We start from the raw sequence: 20,051 nt of genomic DNA, 5'->3' as shown, positions 1-20,051 counted from the left end.
TTTTGCATTAATGTATGTTATTGTGTGTTCTCTCTAGTTCACAATGGGGTGGTGAACAGTTTGGCTTTCCATCCATCTGGTAATTTTCTCCTCACTGCATCCAACGATTCCACAACCAAGATACTGGATCTCGTGGAGGGAAAATTGTTGTTCACACTTCACGGGCACCAGGTTAGAACACGCGCATATACAAATTCTTTATAGCCTGGCCAAATTTAAGGGTAAGAGACAACCTGTTAGTTTAGGTCATGTGTCACTGACGTTTTTTGAAAGTTGCCTGTTGCTCTGATATTAGTATCATCAATTAGTTAGTTGATAGTCATCTGCAGTATGTGATGAATCACTGATCATGTCAATGCTTCCTGACAATATTCAATGATTTAAGGCAAGAAACATAGAGAAAAAACATAGATAGCAACACTTTCAATGAATCTCTGGAGCGGTTTACATTTTCAAACAATCACCTCAACAACGTTTCGAGGAAATCACAATTTCCCATCATGAGTGAGCTCTATAGTATTAAACCTGGCCTACGGGACACTACTCGGATACTACTTGGTCCCCTCCGAAACAGGTTGTCATTAGCATGGCTCTCTGCACTGCATGTCAACTTTTTTGTTTTCCTCCTTGAAGTGTGTATACAGTATGTTCACTTACTTTTTTCCTCGCATTTGTAGATTACAGTTTATTTTAGTACTAGCCAGGCAGGCAGCCCACTCATAATGACTCATCTCCAAAACAGGACCGTGTTTCTTCCTCTGTTTATGTGGATCATCTCGTCCTCCTTACCTCCTCCTCCATTACCACCACCTCCTTTTGTTCTCCTCTTTTATTCACATCTTTTTTATTCAATGTCAACTCTAGTCTCTCTGTTCTCAACAGTTAGCATTCTCTCTTTAAGCCCTACTGGACGTGCAGGCTCAATATCGAAAGGAAGCCTATTCACCTCACATATTTTTTTGTATCCTGTGTATGATGTCTTTATACTTGACCTACCACTAGTCCACTCTTATTACAGATTAAAAACATAACAACAACAACAAAGCAATACATCATAGCCACCTTCTCACAACTCTCAAGTTGTCATCTCTTGCACATACTCCTCATTTGTCCCATTGTTCTGTGTGGCACAGCACTGATTCCAGCTTGGAACTCTCTCATTACAAATAACCTCTAAATTTGAATGGTACTGATGTCTGAGTAAGAAAAATAGGAAACAAAAAAAAATCATGGGTTTAACTTATGGCAGTTGAAAACAGACCCTCACCATCCTACAACAAAAACCAGTTGTCCTCGCAATTAACAAACTGCCACAAGTTGGCTCGGTCTCATGCAGATTAGCCATGTGGTCCTCCTTTTCATTGCATCAATCGTCTGTCCAGGCTGCTCACTACATTATGACTAAATAAACAATAATAAAAATAAAATTGGCAGAACAGAATGTACCGCGGCTTGCATTCTCCCTCCTCATAGACTTGCCATCAGAATCATGACGGATTAGACTGACTGTTAAAAACATTGTCTTTAGACTCAACAAATGTGTTATGCTGGAGACAGACTGACCCTGGAATGGATTTGTTCCATTTTTGTGATGCATTTTGGGAAAATTGTTTCAAATCAGGGGTTGGCCAACCTCCTGAAAAAGGTTGCGGTGCAGCTGCATGGAGGGTTCACTGTGTTATTCACCTTTCCTATCAGTATTTGTGCTAAGGTTAATGAATGTGACTGCTTCCCCTGCACCCCCATTTTCATGGTGCTTCTCCAGATTGAGCATGAAGCGCTACATTGTGCAAAACTCTCTTCAGTTGTGTGCTCCACTCATGCCAGAGCACACATATTAGGTCATGCATTGTCCTGCCAGTGGTTTCATCACCACATAAAGCTAAGGAAAAAGGTGGAGGGCGCAAACCTCACGAATAATGTCAAGTTGCTCCTGAAATTAATTACAGTGATTATGAACTTAATTGGTTCCCAGAAAGCGTGCGTATGGCAAAAGGGTGTCTTCCAAACATTAATTTCCCATAGGAAACCATTAGAAATGAGAATAATCCGTTTCAGGATCCCCATAAAATGTAATTTTCTACTAAATGAGCCTTAAAACTACACAAAATATACCCTATTTTATGTATAACAAATGTGCTATTGTATTGTACTTAAAGAAATAAACTGTACTGTATAAGAAAGTCGTTTTATTTACCTTTGGGATGGTTGTTGATGTAGTTGCCTCTTGATAATATCAGAGTGAAGTTGCCGTGCTTTCTGTGCGATAATACCCTCACACACTGTCCCCCACTAGCTGCTTTTCGTTAATCCAAATCAACAGAAGTTTTTCAACCTCTTCTATTTCCTGAGACTGTTGCTTAGACAACACAGAAACACCCATAGCCACACGTAGCAATGATCGACTTAGCATACTGGTACTGGGACGCTAAGTCACACAAACGCGCGGCTCGTTCGTTTTTTTTTTTTCAATGATCTCCTTCTTCTGCTCGACCGTAATTTTCTTTTGTGTCCTCTTTGGCTTGGCTGTGGTGGGTCTTTTTCGGTCCCAAAAAAAGCACAAGTATCCACTCCATAACAAACCACGTCTGCACTGAGTGCAAAAAGAAAGTGGGTGTGGAAAAGTAGTCCGGTGTTGGTGTTCTTCCGCCGATAACTAGTCCGCCAGCCATTGTGGCATTGTTCCCGAAAATTAAATTGTATGCCAAGATTATATTCTCGCAAATTTAATGTTCGTAAGGCAAAAAGTTCATTAGCTAAAGCGTTCGTAAGCCGAAGTATCACTGTATTATGTAAAATTTGGGAGTCAAAGGCAGAGTTGTGTTCGGGCACTTTTTAAAGCACGGGCGGGATAGAGGCAGGGACCGTATGACTGCTGGTTTGGTGTAAAGAGCGTAAGAAGGCATAGCATTGAACGTCTAGCACCCAAAAAAGTACAGTAATGCGTGTTTGTCTAGCCGTGGCAAGTGCCAGCATGGCAGCAGGCATTAGTCAGAGCAAAAACAGAACATACTGTCTGTCATGTCGTCGAGTTGCCATAGTGACACTGTCTGCTTCGCTCAGGTGCTTCTGGGAAATCATTCCTCACACAAACCGGCCTGTCTGGGTTCCAGCCGCGCATAGGACACAGCTCCCTTTTTTTATAATTACCTTGAATGTGTCTTTTGTTTCCGTTCCTTTGTCCTGGCACCCTGAGGTGATCATTGCTGCACCTGACCAGAGTTTGACCCCTGCCTACCTACAGCTCTGTTTTCTTTATTGGTTCCCTCTGCCCCCCCTACATCAGTAGTTAGCAGAGGAGTCATCAGGTGAGATAAAGATACAATGTAATCTCGGCTCTATATCTCCACAGGGGCCAGTAAATTGCGTGGCCTTTTCCAGAACAGGAGAGTACTTCTCTTCTGGAGGTTCCGATGATCAGGTGATAAATTAAACTCATTTCTAGCCTTTTTAACTCATTCACTGCCAGGCGTACAAAAATGTGTACTCCAGTGCCAGGGTTTTTGTCATTTTCAATCAAATTCCAGGCCCCTCAGAATATTGAATTTTAGGACTACATCAACATTCAATGCAGCGTAAAAAAACCTTAGACTCTCTTCTTTCATCAGAAAAAAATAGTTAATTCAGAAATTATATGGGTCTGAAGTTATATGAGCTTGAAATGAGGGTGTCTGTCCAAAATACAATTCAATACATACATATTGGTTGATATAACGCTGAACGCGGAACAAAGCACTAAGATGGAAAAAAGGGAAATGCTGGCCCCTCGTGGAAGGGAAAAAGCAGTGCCACAGGTCTGGCCAGCGCTTTATCGGGACCCCCAGCAAGAAAAACCAAAACCCGAACACATTTGGAAATGGCGGTCTACGTCATATTTTCAATTCCCGAATAAATTCGGGAATGGCGAAATAATATTCTTTAAACCATTCATGAGCTTGCTGTTTTTACAAAAGCTATGACACTTTTCCACTGACCCGCAGGTGATGGTGTGGAAGAGCAATTTTGATGAGGCCAATGACACAACCAGGGTACAGCGGACCATCTGCCCCACCTACCAGGTGCCATATTCAATATTGTAAATTTGATGTCTTATTTGTTGCCCCTTAAACTTCGACGTGTGTAAAAAGGCATTCACTGATATATCTATAATCTTCTGTCTGGAAAATTTCCACGTTTGGGAGAAGGCCTATCACAAAACAGGACTTTTTCTGCTTGCAAGCAAACATTGAAATGCACATTGAGGCTTCCTGTTTTTCATTTGGGATACAGTATTTAGGTGGTGGATTTTTGTTTGGGGTTTTGTTTTTCCGCTTCTTGATTTATGACTGTCCATTCAGAATGAACTTCAATCAATATACATATCAGTCACAAAACAATTACAGTGCTATTGTGAACTTGCTCTTATTTGTTCACTGCCTTGTTCAGTGTAAGCGCTTTATGTCCGAGATTACTTGCTTTGAACGATTGAATCAATTTTTGTTCTTTTTCTCCCGTCTATTCCCACTCTACTGCAGACGTATATTGTATTCGCTATCAATCAAAAACAAAATTGCCAAATTTGATTACATTGATTAGTCTGCGTGTGAGTATAAGTCGTCTAAGTAGTAGGTCATGCCTGCAAAGTAGTTCGTTGTGAGTATGTCATTGTGACAACAGGTGCACAAATATACATATTTTATTTTAGAACACGGGGTAGGACTCTTATTTCTACTGCTTAATCCCTTTGAACATATAAATGATATTGAACTAAAATATGTGTTTTATTTAGATTTTTGGCTCATGTCATTGTTATGACAGATGTTTATATGTTCAATTAATCAATCAATCAGAATGCAGCACAATCTCAACGGAAATATAAATAGTATGCTTGCATATTAACATATTATCACAGGTTCAACTACAGGTTTATGCAAATATTGACAGCTAATATAAAAATAAACACACAGCACCCACATGGTACAGGTGCCCTAGTGTTTAGTGTTTTCATGCTGCCTTACGCCTCCAAGCACATTGCAGCCTTTGAAGTCTGGTGTATTTCAGGTCTCCGTACCTCTTATGTAAGACGGCCAATATCTATCCGGTCCTGAACCTTCACTTTGATGTGAAATACTTTCATACCAATTTCTTGACTTCTTGAAGTAGTTTGCATATTAGTACAGTATAAGCTATGTGTTGTATTGTAACATCATTCTTTTATGTGATATGTACTTAGACAGTCAAGTTATGACAATGAGGCTCCTGAAACCCCGGTTTTAGACCCTGGCCCAAGCCAGTTTATTAAAAAAAAAATACAGCCACTGTTTGCCTAATCTGAAATTTATGTTTAAGTTGATTTGCTTTCATCCACTCAAGATTGATGAAATACTTTCCTTTTAGTGTTTGCTTAATGTTGCACTTGTAATAATGTCAAAAGAAAATAACCTTCCAAAATCTTGTCCAATTGCGTAATTCGACATGTCTGCTGTGTAGATACCACCCAATATAGCAATAAATGCCATAGTCAATTATGCTTAAAATAACCAGATGCAAAAAGACTTAAGCTAATTGTGTGTGTGTGTGTGTGTGCGTGTGTGTGTGTGTGTGTGTGTGTGTGTGTGTGCGCGCGCGTGTGTGCGTGTGCGTGTGTACGTGTGTGTGTGTGGTTTATGTCAGCAAAGCAGTACAACATTCATTCTGTTTTAAAGAAATGAATAATTTTGTAATTGCACAAACGTGTCTTTTTGCCTGCAGCATTGATTTCAAACATTTCTTTGCCAGATGTGTGTAATTATTGCAGGAAAGTAACTGGCTGTGCAAAGACTGCCGGGTAAATTAGCCCAAGAGCACTCGAAACCTTTATGTAGAATATTTATCCATCCAGTCGTAATTCACGCTTGCCTTCGTTATCGTCAGGGTTGAGCTGGAACCTATCCTAGCCGACTTTGGGCAAAACTAACGGTAGTCCGAGCCAAGATTCACACCTAGAATCCCCCTAATGTGAGGGCACCTACCTCCTGTCTTGAGAGTCAGGTATTTTTTTTCCAAGTTGAAAATGGTTTCACCTTTCTTCACAGTCCTTTTTTTAGTGTTGCAGAAATATGCAGGAAAGGGGTGGTCCTGTTTCATGCAAATGAGCTGCTCCTGACCCTCCATATGACATTCATTACCATGACAACCAGAGGCGGAGCTAAGGGTGTGGCTTCTTTAACAATGTAAACTCCAAAGCAAATGCAAGCCTCATAACAAAAATCACCAAAATGTGAATGATTAAAAAAAAAATGTGACAAAATTCTGAACAGCTAGTTCACACACACATTTTTTTTGGGGGGGAATAGGCAGTTTGCAAAATTGTACCTGGTTCTGCAATTTTACACATGGGTGAGCAGACACCTCAAGAGATTTTTTTAGACAAGCAATTAAAAAGCTAATTTTCCATAATATGTCCCTGAACAATTGCAGATTCATAATCCCCTTTTACTTTTCCACCACCTTTCATATTGTTGTTCTGTATAAACCACGACACCAAATAAAAATGAGACATTTCCAACTTGGAGGGGTAATCGATTAATTACAACAAAATGAATGATGTTTAACTATAATTCTCATGGGGATCGTGTAAATCTGAACCTCCCTTTTCAACATGGCTGTTGTATTGACAAGTTACTTGTTGCATTGACATGTGGCTCAACCACTCACAGCAGATGTCACGTTGCTCTTAGTCAGCAAACTAGTCTTGTGATAGCAGCCAAGTACTGCACCCCAGCTTCACTCAATGAATTAATCATCTCTGGACATTTTACTGAATTCTTAGGAAACAAATTAATTGATTACTATGGTCATTTACAATCAGAAATAACTACTACCGACTACAGCATTTAGTCGTTGCATTTAGATGCACAATAGTTATGGGAATGAAGATGTTTATGATATCTAATCACAGTACTTTAGCATTTCTCCCGATTTCCCCTCCAAGTTGACATTCCCTTGATGGGAAGATGTGTTTTTAACCGACTTTGAACACTCTCAGAACAAATAATGGACATATTATTTTCTGAAAAGGGTAAACAAGGTCTGAGGGCTTAGCAGCTATTAGTTCTATTTAAATATTAAAATGCTTTGTCAAATATCACTTTCAAACTAAAAAGGGGACAGTGGCTGTAGGGAGGGGAGGAAACCGCAAAGAAGGGTTCAGATTTCAATCATTTCAACCTGCCGCAGTGTTACTTACATCACCGAGGGCAAAGTCAAGGTCCTTGCATGCACTATACTCAGCATCTTCCTTTCTTCTTGCTCATATTGATTACTGCCCAGCCGAGGACGAGAGTCACACAGAGTGATCAGTCTTTGTACTTTCTCATAGCCGATTGATTACAGTTGGGTGATATGGCTGAAAAGTCTATTACGATAAATATATTTCCTATTTGTCCGTATCAATAAGCTTTGATTTAGTTTTGGAATAACTATGAATAGGAACTCAGATCGAAAGGGGGAATTGATGTCATTTCATTTTAACACGTTATAATTTTACCTTGAAGAACAAGGGTGCCAGTGGAAAATGGACTACTGTTGGTCGAAGAAGGAGAGGAGGGAGGCGTGCCCGGAGGAAAAAAGATAAATGGAACGCCAAGAGTATAGAACTAAGAGTAGGGACTTTGAATGTAGGAACAATGACAGGTAAAGGTCGAGAGCTGGTTGACATGATGCAGAGAAGTAAGGTAGACATACTGTGTGTCCAGGAGACCAGGTGGAAAGGAAGCAAGGCTAGAAGCTTAGGGTCAGGGTTTAAGTTGTTCTATCATGGTGAAGACAGAAAGAGAAATGGAGTTGGGGTTATCTTAAAAGAGGAGTTTGTTAGGAATGTCTTAGAAGTAAAAAGAGTATCAGATAGAATGATGCGTCTGAAGCTAGAAATTGAAGGCGTGATGTTCAATGTTGTTTGTGGGCATGCCCCACAAGTAGGATGTGAGCTGGCGGAGAAGGAGAAATTTTGGTTGGACTTTGATGATGTCATACAGAACATCCCGAGAAGTGAGAAGATAATTTTACCTTGACGAGATTTAGCAGAGAAGCTTAGTTCTCCCTCTCCCCAGCCACTTGTGCCAGCTCTTCCCGGAGAATCTTGAGGCATTTCCAGCCCAGTTGGGAGACATACTGTAGTCTCTCTAGTATGTCCTGGGTCACCAGGCAAGCATCTGTGAGGCATCCTAATCAGATGCCTGAGCCACCTCATCTGGCTCCTCTCAATGTGGATGAGAAGCAGTTCCACTCTGAGCCCTTCCCGGATAACCGAGCTTCTTGCCTTATCTCCATGGGGGAGGTTGGTCACCCTGCGGAGAAAACAATGTTGGGCGTAACAACAGTAGCTAAAGGGGAGTGGGGAGAGTCTCACTTGAAGGTCAATTGTTATTCAGAACTGGCAACGGGCACAGCAATACAAATACAAATATGACTTTAGTGCTAAAGGTAAGCCGATCTATTGAAAGAACTCAATAGAATCACCCCGATATTGCATTCATAAATATAAACTCATTGACTGCCAGACGATGTGCAAAAAATGCATCCAATCCAGTACCAGGGTTTTGGTCATTTTCACTCAGATTACAGGACCCAAAGAATATTGAGTTTTAGGGCTACATATACATTCAATTCAGCGTGAACAATCTTAGACTCTCTTGTTTCATCAGGAAAAAAAGAGGTAATTCCTAAATTATATGGGTCTGGAGTTATCTGAGCTCAAAGTGGGGGCAGCTGGGCAAAATAAGATACATACAAACCTTTTCCATTAATTGAAGGCACGCCTAATAGTCTGGCGCGCCTTACACAACGGAAGATACGGTAATCGTTTTTTGCCTCAAATGTATGTTTCAGGATCATCCCATGTGATGTTTTGGTGAATGTCTGAGCATGCGTAGTTGTCTCGTGACAGTTAAATCATTGGATGCATACACGTTGCTTCGAAAAATAGGATCTTATTTTGATGAGATAGCTGTGTTCATTCTGGTTATAGAATACTTTCACGGAGTCTATTCAACGCATTATCCCACTTGACTTCAAAGCACAGCTAAGCGAGGAATAGTTACCTCCCGTTATTAGAACAACTCTGCTTGTTGGTTGTTTATGCCCAAATCCATAATGCATTTGAAATCTATTTCTAACAGAGGACTGTTTAAGCAAGAGGGTGATATTTTTTCCGCTTCTTCCCTTCCCTCTCAGGCGACACACACACGTGGCAGATGAAAGAGGCGCTATAAATAATGAATTGTGAATGGATAAATAAAACATGAAAAGCAAAACCTAAGAAAGTGGCACTTTCCTGTTGCGTCACCAGGCATTGATGCTAACGCTGCAACTCGCAGATGACAATTCAGAAAAACAGAAATGAATGCAAGTTCAGATATGAACTCTCATTAAAATGTGTGCGGGAAAAATAACTATGTTGTCTGTATGTATATACAGTAAAGTCTCGTTATATCGATATCGGATATATCGATAGTCCCGGTTATATCGATACTATTTCTATCGCACGACATCAAACAGGGTCGGATATATCGATAGTCCCGGTTATATCGATATTTTTTCGGACTCCCTTGAATATCGATATAACGAGACTTTACTGTATTTCTCTCAATGAAACACTTGGTTTTAAAGTCCTAATTTGAAGCTTGCCAAACGGTTTCAATTAGTTTGTTCATTTTGATTAGTCTCATCTGATGGCATTCCTGATCCTCAATATTATTGAACTCATTCGCTGCCATTCCCGAATTTATTCGGGAATTGAAAAGTGTGATGTTGAGTGCCTTTCCCGAATTTGTTCGTGTTTTGTTTTTTCTTGTGGGTGTGCCTGTAAAGTGCTGGTCAGACCTCTGGCAATGTTTTTCTTTTCCAGCATTTGCTTTTTGTCCATGTTAGCACTTTGTTTCAGCTTTAGCTGTAACAAAGCGATATAAACCAATATGTATATATTGCAATGTATTTTGGACACTCGCCCTAATTTCAAGCTCATATAACTCCAGACAGTTATAATTTAGGAATTAGCTTTTTTTCTGATGAAAGATGAGAGTTTAAGGTTTATTAATCTGCATTAAATGTTTATGTCGTCCTAAAACACAATATTCTCTGGATCCTGCAATATGAGTGAAAATGACCAAAAACCATGGCACTGCAGTGGACACATTTTTGCACAGTGTGGTAATGAATGGGTTAAGATGCTTAATTCTGATTCCACAAAAGCAGTATTGTTCAGAATACCTGATTTTGACTGGCATGGAAATATTTAACATATTCTTTCAAAGAACATTTTTACATTTAGCTCCCCTGTAAGACCTCCCATCTGCGTTTTTAAACTTAACCAAATTTTGGATTATCCTTCCCCACTATGCGTAGCATACAGTCACAGCCCACTACAGCCTTAGGTTACAATTAATTTAATCAGGAAGAGATTGACTAATGAGAGCAATGCATGAAGGGAACGGCCGCTCACTGTTGCAGCTATACCCCTTGGACTCAAATCCACAGGGAATTCCAATGTAGCTCATTTGATATGCTGATCTGTTTATGTGGTTGCATGCGAGTCTGCACGATGCTTTCCCAGTCATGGACACGCCACCAGCACCAAGCAGACCTGTTTGTTCAACACAGGAAGTCACCTTTCAAACGAGCTCTTGCCTAGCCAACATCTGAGAATTTGTGTTTTCAGCATTTCTGGTTTCCTCAGTTCTCAACACAGATGATCAAGTCTTTGCTGTTTTGAGAAAGTAGGTGTGTGTGTGTGGATGTGTGTTTGCGTGTATGTGTGTGTGCGCGCGCGCCATCCATAGCTGACAGGCAGATCAGCACTCTCTTATCACATCGGCTCTAATCTCCCCCACCTCCCCTCCTCGTCTCTCGCTTCACATCTGGGTCTTTCTCCCGCTCACGTGTACAGGCAGACGAGCTGCACGCTCGCAACAGGCTTCCCTTCACAGCTCAACACACACACACACACACCCTCCACTCCACTGCACTGCACGGTTTGAATGTGAAGGCACACAGAAGACTTCCAAAGCATCACAAACTTCTGTTCTCCTTTTGTCTTTGTTTTCATTGTACTGCTGCACAGTACATGCATATGGCAAGGATTTTCAATTACTGAAACCAAGTCCTTAAGTTGCTGTTTATGATAAGAGATCATTCAAATTTGATTTAAATGTAAAGTAGACTGAAGCAATGGTGATATAAAATCCTACATATGCGAGACCTTAGTAAAAATCTTACTGTGAAAGGCGGTATGCAACAGTAATTGTATGTATAAACCACAACCTTGATTTTTTTTATTAGACATCACTGAATGATGAAGCTAACAAGCAAAACTAATGTCACTTTCAAATAAAGGAAAATGTGCCCCTAGCTTGGTAGTGTGGGTGAATCCAAGACTCAATCAGAAATTGCATTTTGAGAAGAGAAAAGAGATGCCAAAAACTAGAGAAAAGCAATTTCACATTGCACCAAGAATACACAAAAAAAACGACAAAGAAATGCATCATCTCACTCGACTAAGAAACTTCTTTCAAAGGATCTTTCATCAATCCAAATGCTGCATCACTCGTGTTATCAGTCAGTCATAAGTAATTTCATTTCATAAATGAAATCTGCCAGTGCTAGAACTGACCAGATTTTGTGGTAAATATATAATGGACTGGAAAAAAAAAAACACCCAGTCTGTCTGTGACAAAAAGGCAACAGCAGCGGTGTCAAAGTCATTTCTGTCGCGGGCCACTTTGGAGTTACGACTTCGCTTGGCGGGGCGTTATGCCAGTGAAAGTAGAAAAATGTTAAATCGTCTCATTGCATTATTGCTTGTACAGAAGAAATTAATGGATGACTAATTTTGAACTCAATAATAATTCAATTATTATTCAAGTGAGTATAAACACAGTCGCAAAATAATTGTAAAATCTCCATTGAAGTCGGATTTTGTCCCTTTTTGTGGCGTCCCTGAAACAAACCGTGATGGAAGACTTCTGTGTAGAAATGTCATAGTACCTTCTGTGGCAGGCCATGCTTCTTCACCAGCCACAGGAAAGGCCCAACACTCAACTACTTTGGTATTAAATGTTACTGAATGGAAGTATGGATGTGTGATCATCTTTCTTAACATTGCACTGACTTGATGCTTTGTTTAATTGTCTTGCATGTCTATGGGTTCTGAGCAAGGGTTTCTCATGGAAAAAAAATAATGCCCTGTCTTCAGATAGCGATGCCCTTTCTGGTATTCCACTTCCATTAAATTATTAGAAAAAGAATGTAGCTCATTAGGCTTTGGTTTAGCGGCATGCATGCTAGCCTTTCTGATGTTACACATGTCTTGGAACATGTGTAACTTATAATGCTAGTGCTAGTTGGGAGAAAGCATGGCAGTGAGGCCTGCTGCATGACTTCAGAGCTTTGGCACCTCAATAAAATGCCCCTGTGAATGTTATGAGTAACACCTGGGTTGGAAAGGGTCTCATAGCATTGGAGAATTTTTCACGTTTCAGCATCCTTTTGTGTCAAGTTGTAAAACGCAGCCATGCGCTTGTGTCCCAGCTTGTGTCCGTCTCCTCTCATTAAAAAAAACACTCTCCGCTTGTGTGTCAGTATTTGCCCGTGCTTGTGTAGTTTGTAGTGCAGCATGCAAGGTCCATTGATGGATGGCTGCTTTCAAACCAAAGTTTCATTTGGGCCTCAGGAAATTTTCCACTGTTGGTTTTCCACTCCAGGTGATTCATTAGTAGGGGTGGTTACTATGTGTGCTGAGTTTGTGTGTGCATACAGTTTGTGTTTACATTTGAGCACATCAGGGTTTTGCTTGACTGCCTGTGTAAGGCGACTGTAGTACAAAACATCGACAACTTTCAGGATTGACTGCGTACAAATGTTTGGAAGTACCCTCCCGTTAAAAAAAGTATTCAGTATCTGGATTGCCAAATATAAACTATGAAACAACATTATTATTTTGTTTTGGTCAATGTTTGAGTTCAAAATGAAAGAGCAGTTGATTGTTTAAAGTCCTGCATAAGGGAATGATTGCTGAAAAATGTAGCAGAAAATGTCCGTTTCTAATTTCAGAGGAAGGCGCGATAAATTGAATACAGATGTGAAATATTGAGGAAGGGGAATGGAAAACGCCTGAATGGTTATAAATCAGAATGTCGCATGCTCTACCGTTAACACATTTGATAATGTGAATCAAATGACAAGGCCTTTTTGTTCACCAGATAATAACATATGGTATTCAAGTGAGGCATAATAGCCCAAGATGTTCAGCTTCACTTCTCACGATCGGCAAGTAAGCACCACAGAGGGAACCTGAGGATGTATTTATCCCTTAGGTGGCATTCGAAGGAAATGTAGATTTCATCCTGATTTGTTTTACATAAGCTGTTTTGGTTGGCCTGCGGTGACCCCTTGTAAGCACTCAAGCAGCTGTTGAGATTCAGTAGCAACTTGGGATGCGGCGACATCACTTTTTGTTCTGATTTTTCCAAGCAGGAGTACTTAAACTTGAGTACTTGATGGACAGTACTGTTGCTGGATACACAACAATGTGCCTTGTCATTGAGATAAAAAAAATGATTGTCACAAAATACGAAATTGAACATACCTTTGACTACAATCTATTTTTTTAATAACTCCTCATAACTGAACTTTTCATATCAAATGTGCATGTTTATGTTATCCCTTTTGTCATGTTTGTAACCAATGTAGCCTTTTAAACAATCAAAAAAAAAAAAACAACAACATTTGTTCTTTTATGTGAAAGCAACATATATTGCTGATGATCTCGATAAAGTGAAAAGCAAAAACCAACCTCAATGTTTCCAGACTGGGACTTTGTCTACTCTTTCCATACTTGGATCATTTTGTCCCGGGACAGATTTCTACTCCTTTTGCATCACACCCAATTTGAGGGAAAATAAACCTGTCACGACCAATGTATGGGTTGAAAGTGCATGTTCAAGCATGTGCTCTGTGTTCAAGATAATTATTTTGTTTGCTGTGCAAAGTAGTCATTTGCCACCCACTCAGGGCAGCATACCTCTGCTCTTAGTTTTAGACATTTTGAAATAGATTCCATCCATGAGTTATCACTGTGCATTTCCTTTATTTTCCACATTGTGTAAGGCATACCTAAAAGCATTCAATATTCTCAAAAGCTGACAGTGTGCCATATTGTCCAATGTGCCTTATTTATGGATCAATATTTAGGTTTTAAGGACACCATATTGTAAATGTAGCTGTATTTTATTGTATCCCCTTAATCCAGTGGATGCATAATGCGACTGCAGCCATTATTGTAGCTTCGTATGTGTCTTATAATGCATGTACAGTATATGAAAATAGGCCTTTCATTAAAGGTGCACCATATAGTTTGGAAAATGTTTGGCCTCAGTTTAAGAATTTGGAATCAGTGTTAAACATCTGTGTTGTGGTTTCTATTATGGTTGAAGCGCTTCATTTAAATGGGAATTTGACTGAGGTTGAAGCTAAACTTTGAATGGGAATTTCAATTTGTGACAAAGGTTTTAAGAGAGAATGACCGTGTTTCTGTTGCCATGATTTTAGGCCCCGGAACCAACCCAAACAGCTGCCAAAATAGGCCGTCGTCCCGCTCCAGCCATGCCTCTCAACAACCACAGGAGTTTGAGCACCAGTTCCACCTCCACCCAGTCAAAGGCCCACAGTCCAGCTCAACCAATGCATCAAGTGTCCCATAACTTGGAAGAAAGCCTTACCCCTGCCCTAACCAGCACGCTTGAACACATTATGGGTCAACTGGATATTCTCACGCAGGTAAGTGGACGTCGGGCTCATCTTTCGTGGCATGCGCTGTGCCACCCACTCATGCAGTCGAGAACAAAAGCTTCCTTTTATTTTTCAACTTGTAGGTCAAAAATTGTTTCAGCAGCATGGACACGAAAATGATTACATAACTCCTATGGGTCTTGACACTGTGTCCAACTGTTTGAGGAATCACATTTCGTTCAATTCAAGCACACATTCGCGCCCATAATGTTTATTCACTATGGATTTGGTTGTACGTTTTAGTTTTTTTCATCAGCATTGCCTCTCTGTTGTTTTATCCATGTTTGATTCATCAATTATGGATCCTCAGATGATGTGAAGAGTTATTCATAGAACCCTATATTAGATACCTCAGTACTTTAGAGAGCGTTCTTCTTCTCAATGGCGCATTCCAATGATGTTCTCCATGGGTGAAAATGTTACCACGTTGCTCTGTCAAAATATCGCAAGGCACACTTCTAAAGAAACGGAATTCGGTAAAATCCAGTGTGAAAGTAAAGGTAAAACAAATAGGTTGTAATCATGCTTGTATTGCTAGTCAGATATGGATGTGGAGCTTGGGTTAAAAGGGGAAGGAAGCACCGCAAATAGATATAGACCGTCTACAAATTCCAAGTTGGGTATTGTTGAATTAGGATATGTCGCGGAGTAATATTTGCGGTCAAACACGTGGATAGTTCTGTGTTGAAACGTGCATGGGATTGTGCCCCCTCCCCAAAGAAATGCAGCAACGAGCTCACCGAGGCAGGCTGCAGCATGCTTTGTCACCACTTTCACATTTCACCACGAATATGTGATGTTTCCTTCAAGTCTGACAACCAAACATGTAGAATGACAATGGGAATATACAACACGATGACAGGTCACGGAATGCACTCCGATCTTTGATGTCAACATGTCAAGTCAAGAGGAGGGGTTTGGGCCTCTATCACAACAATTTTTCTTTACCATTTTGCAATACAACGACTAAGCCAGCCAATAAGGCAAACGTGAGCATTTTTTTAAACCCATGCTGTTAGGTAAGCACAAATAACTGACAATATATACTTTCCTGCTTTGCCATTCAGCTCTTTGTAACTCTCGCAGTCGAGGAATCTGAGGGATGCAAATGAATTATTCAGCATATGACAGAAGCTTCCAAAGACGCACGCACTTTGCTGCCATTGCTGTTTTTCACTTGTCCACCCATCACTGCACCCAATTGTGAGTCCCCCCCAACTACTCTCAGTAGTGTATGTACAGCACTTTACACATAGAATGCAATGCTTTGTATCACCCTATACATAGACAATAGCATAGACATAGCCATATGTATGTATTGCATTGTATTTTCGACAGCCGCCCTCATTTCAAGATCATATTACTCCAGACCCATATAATTTAGAAATTAACTATTTTCTTTCTGAAGAAAGAAGCGAGTCTAAGGTTTCTTCCACTGAATTGAATGTTTACGTAGTCCCGAAACGCAATATTCTCTGGGTCCTGCAATTTAAGTGAAAAATGACAAAAACTCTGGCACTGGAGTGGACACATTTTGGCACATCGTCTGGCAGGGAATTAGTTAAAAAGGCTAGAAATGAGTTTAACTTATCACCTGATCATCGGAACCTCCCGAAGAAAAGTACTCTCCTGTTCTGGTAAAGGCCACGTAATTTACTGGACCCTATGGAGACATAGCGCCGAGATTACATTGTTTCTTTATCTCACCTGATGACTACTGTGCTAACTACTGATGTATGAGAGGCATAGGGAACCAAAAAAAAACAGAGCTGCAGGTGGGTTGGGGTCAAACTCCATGAGGCTTTATAGCTTAATGTCCTTGAGCTATGCTAACACAAAATGTCAGCAGCGGTGTCCAACTCTGTTCTTCAAACATCTCTCTCCAACATGTTTTAGATATATCCCTCCTCCAATGTTGTTTTGGATCTTTGATTTTTTTTTTACCAACTCAAGCAGTTCGGCATCAACATCAGTCTTGTCTTTTGGGTCAGACATAGCGTGGGCCGTACCAAAGCGATGAGACGGTAACACAGGCCAGTAACGCTGAAGGCGATGGGACCTATAATGCATTCTAGAATGAAAAGAGAAACTGTGCTCGCTCTATTTTAGGTGCATAAAGATTTGGTTCCTACACTAAATGAAAACCATGGAGTGGTATCATGTTGCTGCTGCCTGGGGGACGTGCGCGCAATCGCACGCACGCTCACACAACCAATGCCAGTAAGGCTGAGGACTGAAGGGCCATATCAGGTTGGTAAGATAAACAGGGTATTATTGATCTAGAGAACCGACACGAAGAGAAAGATGTCCACGCATTTCACTTGCTTGGATGGGTTAAATAACAGAAAATGACTGGTCTGATGACTCAGAAAGAAAACAACCCCCTCGGCGCATACCCCACTTCTGAAGACCACGACTGCCGACAGCAGTTTACTCATCATCACAATTGGAGCTTTTGTTGTTTTTAAGCATGATACCCAGTGACTTTTTACAGACCTGCTATCCGACACATTTTCTAATGGAGTTCAAGGCAGTGCGATTTTATTGATAATCAGAAGACAGACTGGATGGCAAGGTTTTTTTTTCAGCTATTCACCTGTATTGTTGCATAGATTGAATTAAATTCTCCTAAAGATGTAATGGATCACATACTGTATAGCCATACCTTAAAATTTGACCCCAATCCATTCTGCTTCATGACGATCATTTATACAGTTGTTCACAGAATTATGACAATGTTCAAAGTTTGATTTGGTGGTCTTTCAAAACAACATTTCATGTTCAGGACAATCATAACTAACAATTGGTTCCATGATTTGTCACTGATGGTGTACTGGAGACCATTTCAGGGCCGTTACCTTACGTACATTCTACAACAAAACAATTTTCAACACTGTCTCAACCGTAATGTTTTATGAGGAGGACAAATCAACATTATTAATCTATGATAGAATATTACCGAAGCATAAAATTAACTAGGATCGGAATGCCAAAGTCAAAACATAGCACAACTTTTCAGCCATCTTGTCTTTGGAATGTATTTCTACTTTGATCGGCGTTGTGTGCTTATCTGTTTGAAAGCACAGCAGTCCAGTGCCCTTTGGACTTGTCAGGCAATCTGATGTTCTGCCAACTGTCTCAACATCTTTGATTTGTACTGTTGGATCGAAGAACAAATAGGGTTAGTCCATGAAGTGTCCAAGCTCCTGTTTCTAGTTAAATCTGACACTCTCCGAACCTCAAATTAGCCTTGCTTTTAGATTGTATTTTTATTCTATAATATCATTGGAGCAGCACTCAGATCTAATTGCAAATACAGTCTGCGTTTTCATTTTATTCCACAGAATGAGCACTAAGATAGATCTGAGGCCCCCACAAGTCTGACAATAGCGTTGTAGAAAAGCTCTACTGAATATCACCCCCCCCCCCCCCCCTCAAAAAAATCACTGAACAAGAAACTGATTATTATCAGGGCCCACGATATTCATTCAGTGTAGGACAGTTTCATAACACGTCATTCCTTTTGCTCACATGTTCCCTTTGCTTCATGTGGCGTGATAAAAAATACTAATAATAATGACAAAAAATCTTGAGGGCCCCCTTGACTTAATTTGTTCAGTAATGAAAGCATCATCGGAACATGTTACCTTAAATAATTCTTTTGATAACAGATTTCTAAGCAATAAATCAACAAAGGAATTTTAATGCTCATATGTTAATACTTGACCAAGAACATAATTGCCAATAACACCAATGAACTGTTTTTAACAGTTTCACCGCCATCTTGTCCACCATTTTACACCCTTTTAATTGATCACTCATCCCCCACAGAATATTGTGTTGTGTGACAATGTGAAAACTATAAAGGTAGACTTTGCTCTTTTAACAACAAAGTTGTTTGGCGCTTTTTCCTGTCTCTCCCGATTCTTTAGTAGAACGTAGGCTGGTTTCACCTAAAACAAGTGATTAGCAAAGTGGTGACTTTGATGTAAACATTTATCGATCTATCTAGCTAGCTAGCTATGTAAATGTCGTGTCTACCTAGTTAGCTAGCTAGCTATGTATCTATCATATCTACCTACCCATCTACATTCCTACCTAGTATCTACCTATCTACCTATCCATCTATCAACATAGCCATCCATCTATGCATCCATTTATGCTTTTGTGACACCTTAAACCATGAAGCAACAAAAACAAAAGTAGGAAATCTTTTGATGGCAAAATTGATTGGCAAAAATTTACTTCATAAACTGAATTTTTTTAATCCATTCCGAAGTATGACAGGATAGGATTTTTTTTCCTTTGGGAGTGGGATCGGACAGGAGAGAAACTACACTCTTATATCATGCCTTTCCAGCAGCTCATGTATTTTGTTTTTCCACTTTCATTCCTTTAATCACTTTGCTGCTGTGAAATGTAAATTTCTCCACTGTGAGACTAATAAAGGCAAATCCAATCTAATCCTCTCCTCCAAAAAGAAAATGTCCACAAAAACCAGAGGGGTTTCCATTTTTTTAAAGATCTCATTAAATAATTCTTCACAGCTAAACCAACAAACAAGGTCTTTTGTTTGATGCATTAAACAAGAAAGTTTTGTTGACATGTTCATCGCTCACTGTAAGTCATGAGCTTCCTTGCCGCTTTGTTTGTCAGCAGGCAACACAAGGGAGACATTCACAATCATGTTACTGTTTTTAGTCTTCTTGAGGTGATCTTTTTTGTTTTTGTTTTGTTTTGTCGTGTTTTTTTCTCAATTGTTGTCGTAAAAGTCCTGCCTGAATGATTTGTGATCATTATTACATCCCCTTGCTTTGCAGTGGGACATCATTGTTTCTTTGTCTTGAATATCTTCAGGCACTATTCCGAATTCAAATAACAAATCAATCAGTGAGGAGCAAAAACAAAGAAAATCAAATGAAGCCAAAGCAAAATTGACAGACATGCACCCTTTTTTGTTGCAGCCACAAATAATTTAATCACGCACCGGCCAAGCTATTGAACTTGCCAGGCCACTGGTAGCAGCACCATGTGCTTGGTTGATTAGACAACGCTTGGGCGCTTTCTTGTCTGTGTACTGTAGACCGTTAATCGTCGCGTGAAAGCATTTGACAGGTGTAACAAAGATGTGCATAAGCCTTCTAGGTAAACGTGATGGAACTCATCTTGTCTTGACGCGCAGGCATTCAGACAATTCTCGAAATACAGTTTAACCAGAAATGCATCCCTGCCTTTTTGTGGTTCTGTGC

General features: G+C 40.1%; 1 protein-coding gene across 1 annotated transcript in view; it reads left to right on the top strand.

The window, feature by feature from the left end:
- Window positions 1–20,051, top strand: part of poc1a (POC1 centriolar protein A) — a 37,686-nt gene that overhangs the window by 14,328 nt on the left and 3,307 nt on the right. The window contains exons 8-10 of the mRNA XM_089010667.1: window positions 3,353–3,421; window positions 3,981–4,058; window positions 14,563–14,790. Of these exons, the coding sequence (XP_088866793.1) occupies window positions 3,353–3,421; window positions 3,981–4,058; window positions 14,563–14,790 (375 nt within the window). The remainder of the gene's footprint in view (window positions 1–3,352; window positions 3,422–3,980; window positions 4,059–14,562; window positions 14,791–20,051) is intronic.

This window comes from Hippocampus bargibanti, linkage group LG12 (assembly GCF_051943395.1).
Source record: "Hippocampus bargibanti isolate YZ-2025 linkage group LG12, ASM5194339v1, whole genome shotgun sequence".
Taxonomy (NCBI): Eukaryota; Metazoa; Chordata; class Actinopteri; order Syngnathiformes; family Syngnathidae; genus Hippocampus; species Hippocampus bargibanti.
This window is presented reverse-complemented; position numbering and strand designations above follow the sequence as displayed.